This window comes from Solenopsis invicta, chromosome 14 (assembly GCF_016802725.1).
Source record: "Solenopsis invicta isolate M01_SB chromosome 14, UNIL_Sinv_3.0, whole genome shotgun sequence".
Lineage (NCBI taxonomy): Eukaryota > Metazoa > Arthropoda > Insecta > Hymenoptera > Formicidae > Solenopsis > Solenopsis invicta.
Window position 1 is genome coordinate 4622340 of NC_052677.1, and position 14834 is coordinate 4637173.

Here is a 14834-nt window from a genome sequence, read left to right on the forward strand (position 1 = left end):
GGAAGGTTACAACAAAATTTTACTTACAATAGTAGTCCCACAGACCCCAACAAAATTTTGCTGCCGTGCCGGTTAAATTCTAGTTGACCAAAAAAATTGATCAATCATATTAATCAAAAGAGATTTAAAATTTTTGTTACCCCCTGGTTCGAACTAGTGCTCGGAAACATTAGGTGATCGACTAGTTCGGACAGTTGGAACTTCAAGATCGAACGTCAAATAGTTCGACCTTTTCGAACTGAAGGTATGTTCGAAATTTCCGAACTCACTTAAAATCAGAAAGCTCTAAATTATTACAGTTAAAGCTAAATTTTTTAAATATTAATATTATATACACTGCCCGTCATTGATTCGACGGGTCAGTGTAGGAGTCTAATTTATCGACATGATTTATGCAGGCAGACTTGGCAATGCTGAACACGCGCGCATTTCGAAGAGACGCTCCTCGAGACACAGAAGTAATACAGACTATTAAGAAAAATAATAAATAATCAATTCTTTATTTGTTCACCCTTCTTTCTTCTCTCTTTAATTTAGAAATGTAAAGATTCGTTATATTATAGGTCTATACCCAGTGAGAAATGACAGGTTGAAAAGACGTTTATTCGACGTCAATGCCGTTGATGGTTGATATTAAGGCGATGCTAGACGTTTAGCATCGCCTTAATATCAACCATCAATGACATTGGCGTCGAATAGACGTCTTTTCAACTTATCATCTCTATTGTCGTCCAAATCATATTTCTTGCAAGACTTATTCATAAAATGCCCAAAACTTTTTAATTGCGATTTTCTCGATAATGCTTGAAAGCAATGTTATTTGTATTTTTGTACATAATACTCAAAATAAGTAAAATTAATTACTGACTAATTTAATACTGCCAAAATTAAATTTCTGTAAAAGCATTCTTATAGAAATTCCATTATTGATCTTACTATTTCTGGTTAACTTAATTAGTCGATCTATTAAATTCAAGAATTGTCAACTGTAAAACATAAAACTCATTAACTATTATATTTTATTTTTCTTGTTCACTTTCGATACATTATAAATTATTTATGTAAATACATATAATATTTTTATTTAATAATGAAGTTATACATTTAATTATAATTATATTAAGAAATTAAATAAGGGATCGATGATCAGTTTTCAATTTTGTAGTTTACAATTATTAAATTGGTGCAGCTATTCCATCAAATATATTTTTTAAATTGTGAGCGCGTTACACAACATCTCGAGGTCTGTTCTTTTCAATTGAACCTTTTACATGTGCAAAGCTAAAAGAACGGACTTCGAGACCGTTGAGCAAGCGCGCTGAGCCGGCCTACACGCGCGCTATCTCCCTATCATTTGTTTTCCGATGTTAGCGGAATTTTAGTGCAGATTGTTTTACGATACGTAAAGGTGTTGTTGGTGTTGCGTGTGTTGTGTTGCTTCCCATTGTTCCCATTTAGCAAGAACGGTTGTTGCGAAGATAAAGTTGGACAGTCATGTAAATATTATATTTTTGGCTTTATCTATATGTATATACAATAAAGAAGTTTTTTATATTAACACTCTGTAAACACGACAAAAATGCCCAGTATATTTTTTCCTTTGAAATACTATGAACATCGTGATATACAACAGTTTTTATAACCTTTTTTTTAAAAAGTTAGACTTTCGGTGATATCCTTAAAACGTTGAATTTAGATCGCGCTTGTTCTTTATCACTTTATCAAGCATGCATGCGTGCGTGTACAATACATGCGAAAAAAGGCTTACATTTATAAATTAAATTTTGCAAAAAATCTTAAATTATTGCGAATTATTGTCAATATTTTTAAATATATTTGTATTACATAAAATTGTTGCAAAAATAAACAATACAGATGCGCGCTTGTCATTTATTTTCTGATAATATACATTTTTCAATTAAAAATTACTTCATATAAATGTCGTCATTTTATGTATAACCGTATACACATATATTTACTAATTTACTTTGCATTATAATCATCATATGACATAAAAGTTATTGATTATATAATGGAACATCTTATTTTCTTATAACAACTGTTTATTAAATATAATTATTCACATATTAGTAAACACATAATCAATAACTTGTTAAAAGTTTTATATTAAAACAATTAATGTAAAAGGAAATTATTAATAAGAGTTCCTTCAAATCTTTCCTGTTTTGAGATATTCAAAATTTTATTTTGTCTCTTAAACTTGATTATTACATACAACTGTATATTTTTAGATCTTTATCTCGACGCTAGAAGAGGTGCAAAAGGTTTCGAAGAAAATTCAGCTTATGAAACGGAACAAGAACTTGGGAAAGGGAAAAGAAAGCGATTTTCTAAAGTCATACAAAGTGATAGTGATTCAGATCCTGAAACTCGAAAGAAGAGCAAATTTCCTGCACCTCCGAAAGTTCCGTTTACATCTCAGATCACAAAAGCCAGTGTAAAAGATTTTGTTTTTGGTAAGATTTAATTCAATGAAATTTTATGCTTTTTCTTCTATTGCAATAATTTTTGTATGTATAATATAAATATATGATATTTTAATGAAATGTTCAATATACAGAATGTTCAGTAACATTCTAGACAAAATTTAAAAAGTAATTCTAAATAATAAAATATAAAAAATAAAATTGCAGTTAATAATTCGCTTCTATTATAGTTACAAATGTTTAAATATTCACGTGCTTTAAATATTTTTATGTAAATATTTAAATATTTATATTTAAAAATTGAAACCTTGATATCGCATTTTTGTTATTCTTAATTTTTTCTTTATCATTTAGAATTATTCTTTAAATTTTCTTCTACCTGTTGCCGAACATTTTATTCGTAATGCTTATTGCTACTTGTTAAACTTACGCATGAGAATTCAATTTATCAGAAATTCTTGTTTATTTATTACATTTTTGACTGCAATAAATTCAATCGATCTGAGATCAAATAATAACGAAAATATTAACAAAATTGTGATGATATCGATTTAAAGCCGACATGAATGTAATCGAATGAAGAGAGCAAAGTATAGTATGTGATATTATACAATATCGATTAAAAATTGATTCAATCCATTGCAATCAAAAACGCTGTTAGATATTAACTTTTATTTTTATATTCTGAAACGGAAAACAAAAGTTCTATGAGATAGTTGTATTTTAGATTGCAATCGGAAGCCTGTTCCCGATTCTGATAATGTACAAAAAAATCTAAGGGACCAACCTTTAATTAATAAAAAGAATCTGACGTCTTCTACTAATTTCATTGATGTGGATAAGATATCTACTCAACAAGACTTTTCTTCAAAGAACGTAATATCAACTGATAATGCTAAAGTTAAGAATTTAGCTGTATTTGAAAAAGTTAAATCTAAACTTGATACAAGAAAAGAAAGAAGTGATAACAAACAAAAAAAGTCTTCGTCTTATAGTAATTTTCAAGAGGTTTCAAATTATTTTGAAGAGACCAACGTGAGGCATTTTTCTTCTACAAATATTCCGAAACAAGTTTGCTCTTCTGAGAAATCTATTATAGCAGAGACTTCTCCTTTTAAAATATCAGTAGAAAAGGAAATGCAAGATACAAGAAAGAGGCAAAATAATGTTTCAATCATACAACAATCTTATTCTAGTAACTCATCTGAATTGGCAGAAGAGTTTGATGCAGATTCAATACAAACGAAGAAATTCCAGCAAAGATTTGATTCAGAAGGAACTTCTGACTGATTCTCCCAAAAACTTAATGTCTACGGAGTCATCTAACACAGAATTAAACTCAGATTGTACTACAGAAGTTGTAAGAAAAAGAAAAGAGTACAAAAAAACTTCACTTCCATCTTTAGAAAGACATTCTGTGAATTTAGGTATTATTAACAAAAAAATAATCTTGATTAACTTTTATATCATAAATATTCGATCTATAATTAGTCTTCCTTTCTCTAAAAGTACATTATATTTACAGATTTTGACCAAGATATAAAAACAATTCTAAACAATATATATCTTAGAATGGACGAAATCAGCAGCAAGCTTGATGTATCAATAATAAATCAAACAAAATTAATGACTTTCCTTTTGCCTCATGAGAAAAAAATAAATAGACCCAATAATTTACCTGCCTTACCTCTACAATCTATAAATGATCTTCGAAAATTTGAGAAATACTTGAGAGAGACAGAAAATATGTCAGCTACGGTAAATTATATTGACATATACATAATGATTATATATACACTCAGTATTTAAAAAAATTGTGTTCTCTTTTCTTATTATACGTTTTAAAATACTTTTAATTTCACAGTATATCCAGCGTCATCGATTCTGTCCCTCAGAAAATTTTCCAAACTGAGAAGTCACTATCTTAAATTTCTACATACAGTTTATGATTAACATAACGACCAATAAGCTATAGTCGTTACATTAATCATGAACTGCGAGTATGTAGAAAGATGGTGACTTCTCAGTTTGGAAAACTTCCCGAGCGACAGAATCGATGACCGTGGGTGTACCTTTTTTGTATTATTTATTCTATTTATGATTATGATCGTAGCTCTTTCTGTATTCTGTTTTTTTCTAAATTATATCCTTAGACCTTTATTCTTATATTTTTATAGATTAAATATATTAGTTTTTATGGAAGTGATCCAGATGAAACAAAAGCAACGATGAATGTGATGAAAAAATTAATGTACAACTGTTTGGCAAAAAACATAAATTTTAAAGGTCTTGATCCCAATTCATCAAAAATTCCTCTTGAACAATGTCATATGTGGGATCTAATTCAAGGTAAATTTTTATATTCTTCTGCACGTTGATTACAGATATTTTTAGAAATAATTCCACGATAATATAAATTTTCATTTCAGGTGCTGTGATGTGTAATAAAAAAGAAAATTGTTACATTAATAAACTGAAGAGAGCATGTCAAAATTGGTTGAAGCAAGCTCCACATCGGAAGCAAGAAATTGCATATATTCCTGTTAAGACTCCTGACGCCTCACCGAGAACTCCGTATTGACGGTAGTAACGTTCCGTCGCGGACAAAATTAGAGCTATAGTAGAAACGTGACAGATTGACGACGAAATGTTGTGTATGTCATTCCATTATTATATATTCCATTGTGAAAATTTGACTTATCTCATATTTACCAAATTTGTAAGAATGGACCGCAAGTAAAGTTTCTTTGAAGTAATACATAAAAGCATATTTCACTCCTTTCAAGATCCATGTGTTTTCCTGAATTTTGAATAGGCATCACTTTACGTACTTTTAACGACTATTTACTGACAGGCGGAAAAAGGATAGTCAAGACCCATTTTTACAAGTGTTTTAAAGCGATTTTGTTATTCTATTTTATTCAAATTCTATTTATAAATGCCACGTCGGAAATTTTAGTTCAACTGTGTGTTTTCTTGTCTGAATGGTTTCATTTTATGTGCTTTTTACGACTATTTACTGACTATTGGGCGGAAAAAGATTAGTCAAGATTCATTTTTACAAGTTTTTTAAAGCTGTATATTAATAGAAACGAATGTAAATAAACGTTATTAAAACTACGTTTATACGTCACCATTAATCGAGTTTAATAACATCGGTAGTTATAAAACTGGTTAATTACAAGTATTCATCTGAAGAATGGAATGACTGTAATTGGTCAGTTTCATAACTACGAGTGTTGCTAAACCCAATTAATGATGACGTGTAAACGTAGTAGACGTTTAAATACGCTTATAAGACGTTTCTAAGGCGTCTACATAAATGTCTAATAGTCGTTTAATAAACGTTTATTGAACGTCTTTAAGACGTCTACATAAATGTCAAATAGTTGTTTAATAAACGTTTATTGAACGTCTTTAAGACGTCTAATAGTGATCTAATTTAGAAGACACAAAAACGTCTAATAGACCAAATTTTAGACGTCTATATCAACTGGTTTTTTAGACGTTGATTTGACGTTTTTTCAACCTGTCATTTCTCACTGGGTATCTTTGTACTTATCGAGAAAAACATTTCGTATGTATTTTGAATTATATATTTATTTAGATAGAAATAAACGGCAATGAAAAGAAACATGTATAAGACAAGAAAAAATAAGCAGGTCATTTAATAAAATTATAAATAAAAAAATATGTTTTTTATTGAAAAATTATGCAAATATAAGTGTTCCTTTGTCTAAAAATTTGGTGGTTCTGAAAAGAACCGTTTAAAACTACTGAGACCAACTAAGTAGTCAGTCCAGTAGCCTTCTCGTGCAATTACTTGGTGCAAACGTTTTTCTATTGAACCACTTAACGATTCAAAATATTCAGGCTTATTTCTTAAGCCCTCCCATATGTTTCTCGCGTGCGCAACCAGATTTGCTTTAGTTTTCTCATGTCCACAATCCCACGAATTCGCAATTGCTCCCCAAACATTTTCAATTAAATTGAGATCCGGGGATTTAGGTGGCCAATCAAGAACTTTAATCTCTGGATGTTGAGCGAACCATTCTTTTACTATGCGAGCAGTATGGACAGCACTATTATCCTGAATTAATCGAAATGTCGATATAACGTCTTCGGTGTATATTTGTCGAACGCTGCGAAGCAACAGGGTCTTCAAAATATTCACATATTCGAAGGCGTCCATATCAATTGGCGGCGCCACTTCAATTAATTCTCCAGGACAATATGCACTTATCCAGCCCCATATAGCACAAGTGATGCGCCCACTCCGCTCGTGAGGAACTACGTATTTTGAATCAAGACGATGGTTTTCAGGCCTCCACACATGTAGGCGTCGATCATGCGCCAAACAAAATACCTTCTCGTTCGTCCAAATAGTTTGATCCCAATCTTCCGGTGAAGCTGTATTTAACTGATGCAGCGCAAAAGTGACGCGATTATCACGATATTTGCTTGTTAGAGCAATTTTATGTGCAACACGATAACAGTGCACGTTTGCTTCGTGTAAACATCTTTGCGCTGTCCTATCAGATATCTGTAAATCTAATTGATTTACAGCATGCGACCGGGAGATAAGGATTCGAATCTACCTCACTAACGAGAAGTCTATTTTCTTCGGCGGTCGTAAATCGCTGCCTATGATTGTGTTGCCGCTTATCGCTCAAACCTTTCGCTCCCTCCTCTTGCCATCGCTTGTTACATCCGCCGTTTCCCGACATAAATTTTCGCAAGATTAGTTACCGAATGAGGCTTGAAACATAAAACTTTTGACCAAGACTGTATCCATGGAAATAGGATAAAGGCGCAAGTTCACGCAGCGAATAAAAGCTGGTGTTTTACCCCCTCTCCATCAATTTGGCGAATCCAGCGAATAAACGCTCAAAGTTCGACACAGTTCAACTTTTAGCGACTAAACGCTGGCGTTTACCCCTTCTCCACCAATTTTCATCAATTTGGCAAATTCAGAGGATAAACGCTCAAAGTTCAACACAGTCCAACTTTTAGCAAAACGACGCTGAAATTTAAATATTACATTCCAAATTAATTACCTTCCAAAAGTGAATATATAAGAAAAAAATTATGACTGGAAGGTCCCAGATAGCACACAATATATATGATAAATAGTAATAAACGTTTATCATAAATATTTTTTATAAATATTATAAAAATATTTTATAAATATTTTATATATATGACGGAAAAGATTATAAAAATCTTTATCTAAAATATTGTTAAAATATTTATTAAATATTTTCCAAAATATTTATGATAAATGAAGAATAAATATTTACAAAAATATTTATGTAAATATTTATGATAAATACAAATAAAATAATTAGTGGTATCGTTGCGTAGCTTTTCTTATTCTTTTTTATACTGTTTTGATGTATACATAATATGTACTATCGGTTCCTCTTTACTGTCCTAGTTTACACCAAACACTTGATACACGCGTACTATTATAATAATTTTCTATTAAATTATCTTAATTTCGGCAATGAATTTAAAAATTAGTATACTAAACTAGTACAATATGAATCAAGGTTATTAAATATATTTATCATGTATACACGCATCGTCGAAAGTAAGAATTAATAGAAAGAATTTAATAGAAAGTTACGAGTTATAGTACGCGTATCAAGTGCTCGATGTAAGCTAGGCCACTGGCTTTGTTTACACCGAATACTTGATACGCGTAATATTTAGTAACTTTCTATTCAATTATCTTAATTTTAGTAATAAATTTAATGAATAGTATATTAAGCTGGTACAATATGAATCAAGATAATTAATTAAATATAGATATCACGTATACATTTACACGTATTGTCGAAATTAAGACAATTTAATAGAAAGTTACTTGTTAGTATGCGTGTTAAGTGTTCGGTGTAAACTAGGTCACTATCGTAAGTTCCAGGTCTGTTCTTTTCAACTGCATTTGAAGTGAAAAGAACATACCAACAGCGTCACGTGAACGATCTGTGGCCGACCGGCGACCGGCGACTGAGCAGCTACTTCCTGTTCCTGTTGAGCCACGTTGAGCGAGCCATGCCGAGGTGTGTCTATTATCTATAGAATAGATCTGAAAGCCCTTGAGACCCTTAAGTAAATTGAGTATAATCCATTAGTAAACCTTGAGGAGGTTTAGTACATTAAATAGGCGGTATATGCCGGGTATATATATTCCTCAAAAAATTAAATTTAAGACAGTTGTGGCGCCTGAACTTTGTCTGCCGGCGGCGTTTTTATTGATATCTACGCACGAATTAAGTCTCAGAACATGTGGAAGGAACCTTTGAATACCTTTCCCCGCTAACGTCTAAGGCTGAATGCACACAGGACGCGTCAATGCTAGGGAATAACGCGTGAGCCACGCGTTGATCAATCAGCGTTTAATTTTTCCGGAAATAATAGATACATAACTTCTGTCGCACGTCAAAAGTTGAAATCAATCCAACTTTTGTCACGCGATATAAAAACGGAAGTAGCGATTTCTAGTAATTTTTGAAAATAGATGTAAAAGACAGAAAATTGTACGAAGGATCACGGATCACACCGATCACAGTGAATTCATTTAGATTACAAATTGCAATCGTGTTGCAATCGGTAATTTCGAGAAATCGGTATCACGGTATCCTTCATGCTCTGTATAGTCTGTATTTGAATTATTTACTGCAATAGACGTCAAAAAATTATTGGAATCATTGTTATCGTTTTGTTATTTGTTATTTGTAATCCTTTTGCGACGAGAGTGTCGAATGTTATCTCGTGTAAAATGGCTAATACTGAAATAGTAAATAAAATAAATTATTACTATTTTTAGGTTATGCTACTTTGGGTTACGTAATTATAAAAATAATTTAATAACATTCTTTTTCATTATAAGTTTTTAATTCTATTATTTAATTTTTGTTTGTAGATGTGCAATGATTGTAATACTATAGTAAACATTGGAGAAGAACACGAATGTAACATAGAAGATAACAATGTTTACGATGATTATAACGAAAGGTTAATTGCAGAAGTCTTTGTAAGGGAAGGCTTATGGAATTCCAAATTGCCTTACAACTTTAGAGGTCCAGCACATTTGAAAACATTATGGTGTGAAGTTGATACTTGCTTAGGTAAATTTATTATTTGTAATTAATATGTGTACCTATTAAAATATATTTTTTTAATTAATCATGTTTTATAACAAATTCTGTATATTAGGAACACCTGCTGGAAGTAACCAAATAAAATGGAAAAGTTTAAGGGATCGCTTTGTCAGGGAACATTCTTCCGTAACAACTTATATACCAAGTGGCAGTGGAGCTATGAAAAAAAAGAGCAATTGGCCATTATATAACACTTTACGTTTTCTAATTCCAACAGTGAATTATAGAAAGTATGTACAATTAATAAGTAAGTTGGTGTGTGTGTGCGTGTGCACGCGCGCGTGTGTGTGTGTGTGACATAAAAAAATATTTTATTGAACTTGTTACACACACATATATTCTCTCTCTCTTTCTCTTTCTCTCTATCAAAAATGTTTTAATCGGACATTTTCAGCTAGGTAGACATAACAGATATAGTATTATGTTAATTTTTTGTATTATATATTATGTATACAATACAAAGGACAACATAATTACGTTTATCTTGCTGAATGTTTGATTAAAACATTTTCATTATGTTATCTTTTATATAATTGATATACATATAAATTGATGATTTCTTTTCATACAATTTATATAGTGAAATAAACTTCTCTTTCTCTTTTCCAATTTTGACTTATTTAAAAATTTATTTCAGAACTATAAGTAATCTGGAAAACATAAATCCAGATTTTCAGTCTGAAAGTGATACACAGTTATCACTTTCAGATGAATCTAGTCTCGCTGGTACCTCTAATAATAATACATATATAAGAAAAAAAATAAAAATCGCTCAGCAAGTACAAACAAAACGAAGTTTGTGTTTGTTGAGTGGCCTCACAAGTCTCTCTTATTATTAGTGTTATTGTACTTCTACCAATTCGATAGTTTAATGCAATCGAGTTAAGCCCATCTCCACTTGCTAAGTAACTAAAAAATATATAATATTGTTAATTTAATGTTTACAAATGTTTGTAAGTTTATCATTGTCAAATTAAAAAATTTTATAAATTGTATATGTATTCATACCGTATTGTCATTGCTAATCTAGCTGCTGCTGGAATAGAAATTCTCCAACCTGTTTCCATTTTCATTATGCTTGGTCCTACTTTTACTAATAACGTGTCAAATGTGTTCCATGTCATTCTCATATAATTAAAAAATGTTTTGTCTCCTTGTAATCTCATTTCATTTATTAAATTATGCCAATCTCCTTGTTGCTGTTTTAATTTAAGAATAGGATGTACCCAAAACCTTCTTTTAGATAATACACTTAAATTTCTTTTCTCTCTTCTTTTTCTTATATATAATAAAAGAAGCAATAATATTTTCTTTTGACGCCTCATTTCATTCATTTTAGCTACAAAATTAAATAGAAAATTATTATATTGTAATTATAATGCAAAACAATTGTAATAAAATTGGAGGTAGTAAGCCTATTCTTAAAAATTACCAATTTGAAAAAAGCGTTTCTCTGCTTCACGAAATGAGATATTAAAAATTTGACACAATTCAATTTCTGTATGTATATTAATTTTGCAGATTAGGTTGTAAGTTAATTTGGGTTATCTGCACACGTTTGCGCATGCGTTTATTGTATCTTAACGCGTCCAATGTGAACCCTAGAAAAATTTATTCATTGCATTTTGACACGCGTAACGCGTGACGCGTCCTGTGTGCATTCAGCCTAACCGAGTATAATAAGAATTGTCTATGTATATTAATATTGTAATTATAAAATAATAAATAAAATTAAAATTAATTTATAATTTTTAGTTGGATTCTACTATTCCCAATCAGCAGACAATGTTTTTTTAAATATTTAAAATACACAACAATAAATATTTAAAAAATATTGTTTGCTGATGCAATTTTTAATACTAAAAAATTTTATATAAATTTAATAAAAAAAGCAAAATTTTACAAATCTTTATCATAATAATTAATAAACATTTTCAAAATATTTAACATAATATTTATCATAATAATTAATAAACGTGTTCAAAACATTTACCATAATATTTATCATAAATATTTTTGAAACGTTTATGATAAATATTTATAATCAGTCCAATCTACGGCCACAAAAACATTTATTAAATGTTAATGATAAATGTTTATAAAATATTAAAATAAATATTATAAATATTTAGTAAATGTTGTATAAATATTTTGTGCTATTTGGGGTTAAATCAATCGACATCATCTGAAAATACAAACGAAGTTAATATATATTATATACATATAGTAAGCATACTTTTACGCTAGGTTGCTTTTTGTTTTTTATTTATGTTAGATAGCTTTATTTGTTATATTGTGTTAATAACTGTGTTTTTTATATTGTAGGAAATTCTGTTATACTTCTGTTATACCCTCATATACTTGTGGTGTGTGCAAAACAATTGTTTGTACCATACAAAAAAGTGAAGAAATATATCGGCACTCTTGTATGGAGGGATGAATGCTACATAGATAAAATTTCATATTATTTTTATTCTAAAAGCGGTAAATACATTAGTAACAATTTCGGCCCGATGCAAAAAAGAAACTGTGCTCATTACGATTTACAAAAATCGGAGTTACTCAAAACTTTTTTTTTTTATATCTATTTCTTTTTCTTTTTTTAACAAATACATTGCAGCAATTGCAGCAGTTATACGTCGTCTTCTAATTTCAACAATAACCGCCACTGTGCGTTTATAATATTTTACATATTCGATATATTGATTATAATATTCCAACTCCATTTTTGCGGTTATGTCAGATTATGTACTTAGCAATTGCCGCTTTTAACGCTGCTTTGCGTTGCGATGGAGTTGGGTGGAGTAAGGGTAAAACGCCAGCTTTTATTCGCTACATGAAAAGGATAGAGGCGATAGCGTTTAGCTTTTTAATGGTGCTTACCGTTGCGATTGAGTGGGGGTAAAACGCCAGCTTTTACTCGCTGCGTGAAATTGCACCTTAAGAAGCGTCTCCCTCCTCGATACCAGCGCCGCGCCCGGTAGCATAGGCCACATAGAGCCGCGTGGGCGACACTACGCCTCCGGACGCCGACGCCAGGGACTTCGTCATCCGACTCGAACACGTGAACACGCGTCGCGCCGCGCTCTCCGTAGCGAACCACGTGGCGTGCTGTACGGTTAAGCCTATTTCCAAGTCCTACTAAATCAAATTTTAAATTCAATTCCAATTCTAATTTTAAACTAATCCTAATCCAAATCAATTCTAATTCTAAATTTAATTCTAATTCCAATTAGTCCTAACTCTAAATTCCACATTGATTATACATTAGTTATTTTATGATAATAATCCTAAATTTAAGTTAATGTTTGTCGCTCTCCTAACTCTGAATTTAATATTAATCCTAAATCTGTTCACTCCAATATAATAATTCCGCACCTAATTTAAGTTGAATATAATAGCCGTAAGTTGTAATCTTAGATTTGTGTAAAGTCAAGCTATTTCTTTTGTATTAAATATTACATAGTGTGTAACAATAGAGCCTGTGTTAATTTCAAATACCCAGTGTCGTTCAATCTAATTCAATCCAGTCGGTCCTAAACAATTTAAGTTGAATATAATAGCCGTAAGTTGTAATCTTAGATTTGTGTAAAGTCAAGCTATTTCTTTTGTATTAAATATTACATAGTGTGTAACAATAGAGCCTATGTTAATTTCAAATACCCAGTGTCGTTCAATCTAATTCAATCCAATCGGTCCTGAACAATATTGCGCGACATTGCACGACGATACGTGTTTCGCCCGCGTGTGTGCCACACGACCACCACGAGTCCTTGCCGAGAAGAAGAAATCCAGTGTCCCAACATCTACTCTACCAGGGGAACCACGACGTGAGATCGAGCATTACTACGGGGAGGTTTACCTATTCTTTCAATAAATAAGATCAATGTCGGGATTTGATTATTTGTATTGCGACGCGTCAATTTCCTTATCGAGGAGTTTTAAATAATGTGCCCGCATATCCCAGCTTCCCAATCACGTCAGGTAATTGCTAGGAATTTGCCGGCCGCTTACTATGATTGGGTAGCAACTGCTCGTTGTGTGCACGCCGTATTTTTCCACCATAGATTGGACCGTCATAATATCATTTGCGAGATCTGTTATCAAAATTTTCCCTTGAATATTACCGAGGATTACAATAAGAGGAATCATCATTACATAAATATCGGCACGAATCATAATCCGGAACGGTGCATACTCTGCCAGGTTTCCGTTACTACTGTCCGGGTAATTCGTGAATGCGCAACGTGCCCCGAGGATTTAACGTATTTTCTAGAGTTTCTCGAGAGTGAAAACTCCGCTTTATACGAGGATCCCGAGCCGACAATCCTCGCGATATCCGAGGAGTCTGTCTAAAAAAGGGGTGGATTTCCAACCTCAGGTAAAAATTCCATTCCCTCACTTTCATTCTCTCTCGGTCACCGTCCCGCCACCTCTAATGTTGGGTTTTCCGCCTTCTCTTTTCCCTCTAACAACCACTCAGGATTAATCCCACTTACTACGATTGAGTATCGTCCCATTGCGCACATCCCGCCATCTAGTAGCATTTGGGTCGTAACACACTTACGCACGTTGCTTTCATGGCACGACGTGCAATATCCCGCACACTTGCACCAAGGTCCATGGATTGGCGTTGGAGGGGAAGGAAGGTCGTTGCATAGCCGCCATTTTCGAGACAGCGAGTCAGTGTTAGTGTACGTAGGTACTACAGCTATTAGTTGTGTGAGTGAGCGAGTGTGCAGTAAAAGTATGGCCGCCGCCATTTTTGTTCCACATCGTTGAAGTGGATGCAACGACCTTCCTTCCCCTCCAACGCCAATCCACGGACCTTGACTTGCACTAAGTTCCCACATTCCAATAATGCGGCCTCCATGAACAATATCCTCTTTGCCTGCTATAGTTGCACGAGACGACAGAGATAAAAACAAAAGACTCGCCGATTGTATTTTGTTTTTCATCTCTTATAATATACGTGTCGGTAACTAAAGCAGACAAACTTAGGCATAAGATTACTCAAAACATATTTTGTTTATAATTTTATTAAATAACCTGTTTATTTTTTCCGTCTTATACATGTTTCTTTTTATTGCCGTTTATTTCTGTCTAGATAAATATGTAATTCAAAATACATGTTACGAAATGTTTTTCTCGATAAGTACAAAGATATACGAGGTGTGATCAAAAAGTAAGGTGACTTTTTGAATTTCGCGCGCTCTGTACA

General features: G+C 32.0%; 2 protein-coding genes across 4 annotated transcripts; both read left to right on the forward strand.

Annotated features, from left to right (window-relative positions):
• The first annotated feature begins 1206 nt into the window (after positions 1 to 1206).
• On the forward strand, positions 1207 to 5207 carry LOC120359537. The gene is made up of 6 exons (XM_039457398.1): positions 1207 to 1496; positions 2253 to 2477; positions 3175 to 3874; positions 3973 to 4205; positions 4625 to 4796; positions 4877 to 5207. Exons 3-6 carry the CDS (start codon positions 3613 to 3615, stop codon positions 5026 to 5028), a joined length of 819 nt encoding a protein of 272 aa, XP_039313332.1. The 5' UTR covers positions 1207 to 1496; positions 2253 to 2477; positions 3175 to 3612; the 3' UTR covers positions 5029 to 5207.
• A 3173-nt stretch (positions 5208 to 8380) lies between these two features.
• LOC120359514 lies at positions 8381 to 10608 on the forward strand. Of its 3 annotated transcripts, none has more exons than XM_039457243.1 (4): positions 8381 to 8512; positions 9376 to 9580; positions 9669 to 9843; positions 10251 to 10608. In XM_039457243.1, the coding sequence occupies exons 2-4, from the start codon at positions 9376 to 9378 to the stop codon at positions 10450 to 10452; spliced, it is 582 nt and encodes a 193-aa protein (XP_039313177.1). In that variant the 5' UTR covers positions 8381 to 8512; the 3' UTR covers positions 10453 to 10608. The 3 variants fall into 3 exon arrangements, with proteins under 3 accessions (XP_039313177.1, XP_039313178.1, XP_039313176.1); XM_039457244.1 differs by lacking the exon at positions 8381 to 8512 and adding an exon at positions 8534 to 9249 and having other exon boundaries at positions 9669 to 9860; positions 10251 to 10361; XM_039457242.1 differs by lacking the exon at positions 8381 to 8512 and adding an exon at positions 8550 to 9249.
• Positions 10609 to 14834: the final 4226 nt, after the last annotated feature.

Coding starts and splice junctions, on each gene's coding strand:
- LOC120359514 (XM_039457242.1), top strand. Junction 9,581..9,668: donor TGAAGTTGATACTTGCTTAG/GTAAATTTATTA, acceptor TCTGTATATTAG/GAACACCTGCTGGAAGTAAC. Junction 9,844..10,250: donor CCAACAGTGAATTATAGAAA/GTATGTACAATT, acceptor AATTTATTTCAG/AACTATAAGTAATCTGGAAA.
- LOC120359537 (XM_039457398.1), top strand. CDS start 3,613: ATGTTTCAATCATACAACAATCTTATTCTAGTAACTCATCTGAATTGG. Junction 3,875..3,972: donor AAGACATTCTGTGAATTTAG/GTATTATTAACA, acceptor TTATATTTACAG/ATTTTGACCAAGATATAAAA. Junction 4,797..4,876: donor TATGTGGGATCTAATTCAAG/GTAAATTTTTAT, acceptor TTTTCATTTCAG/GTGCTGTGATGTGTAATAAA.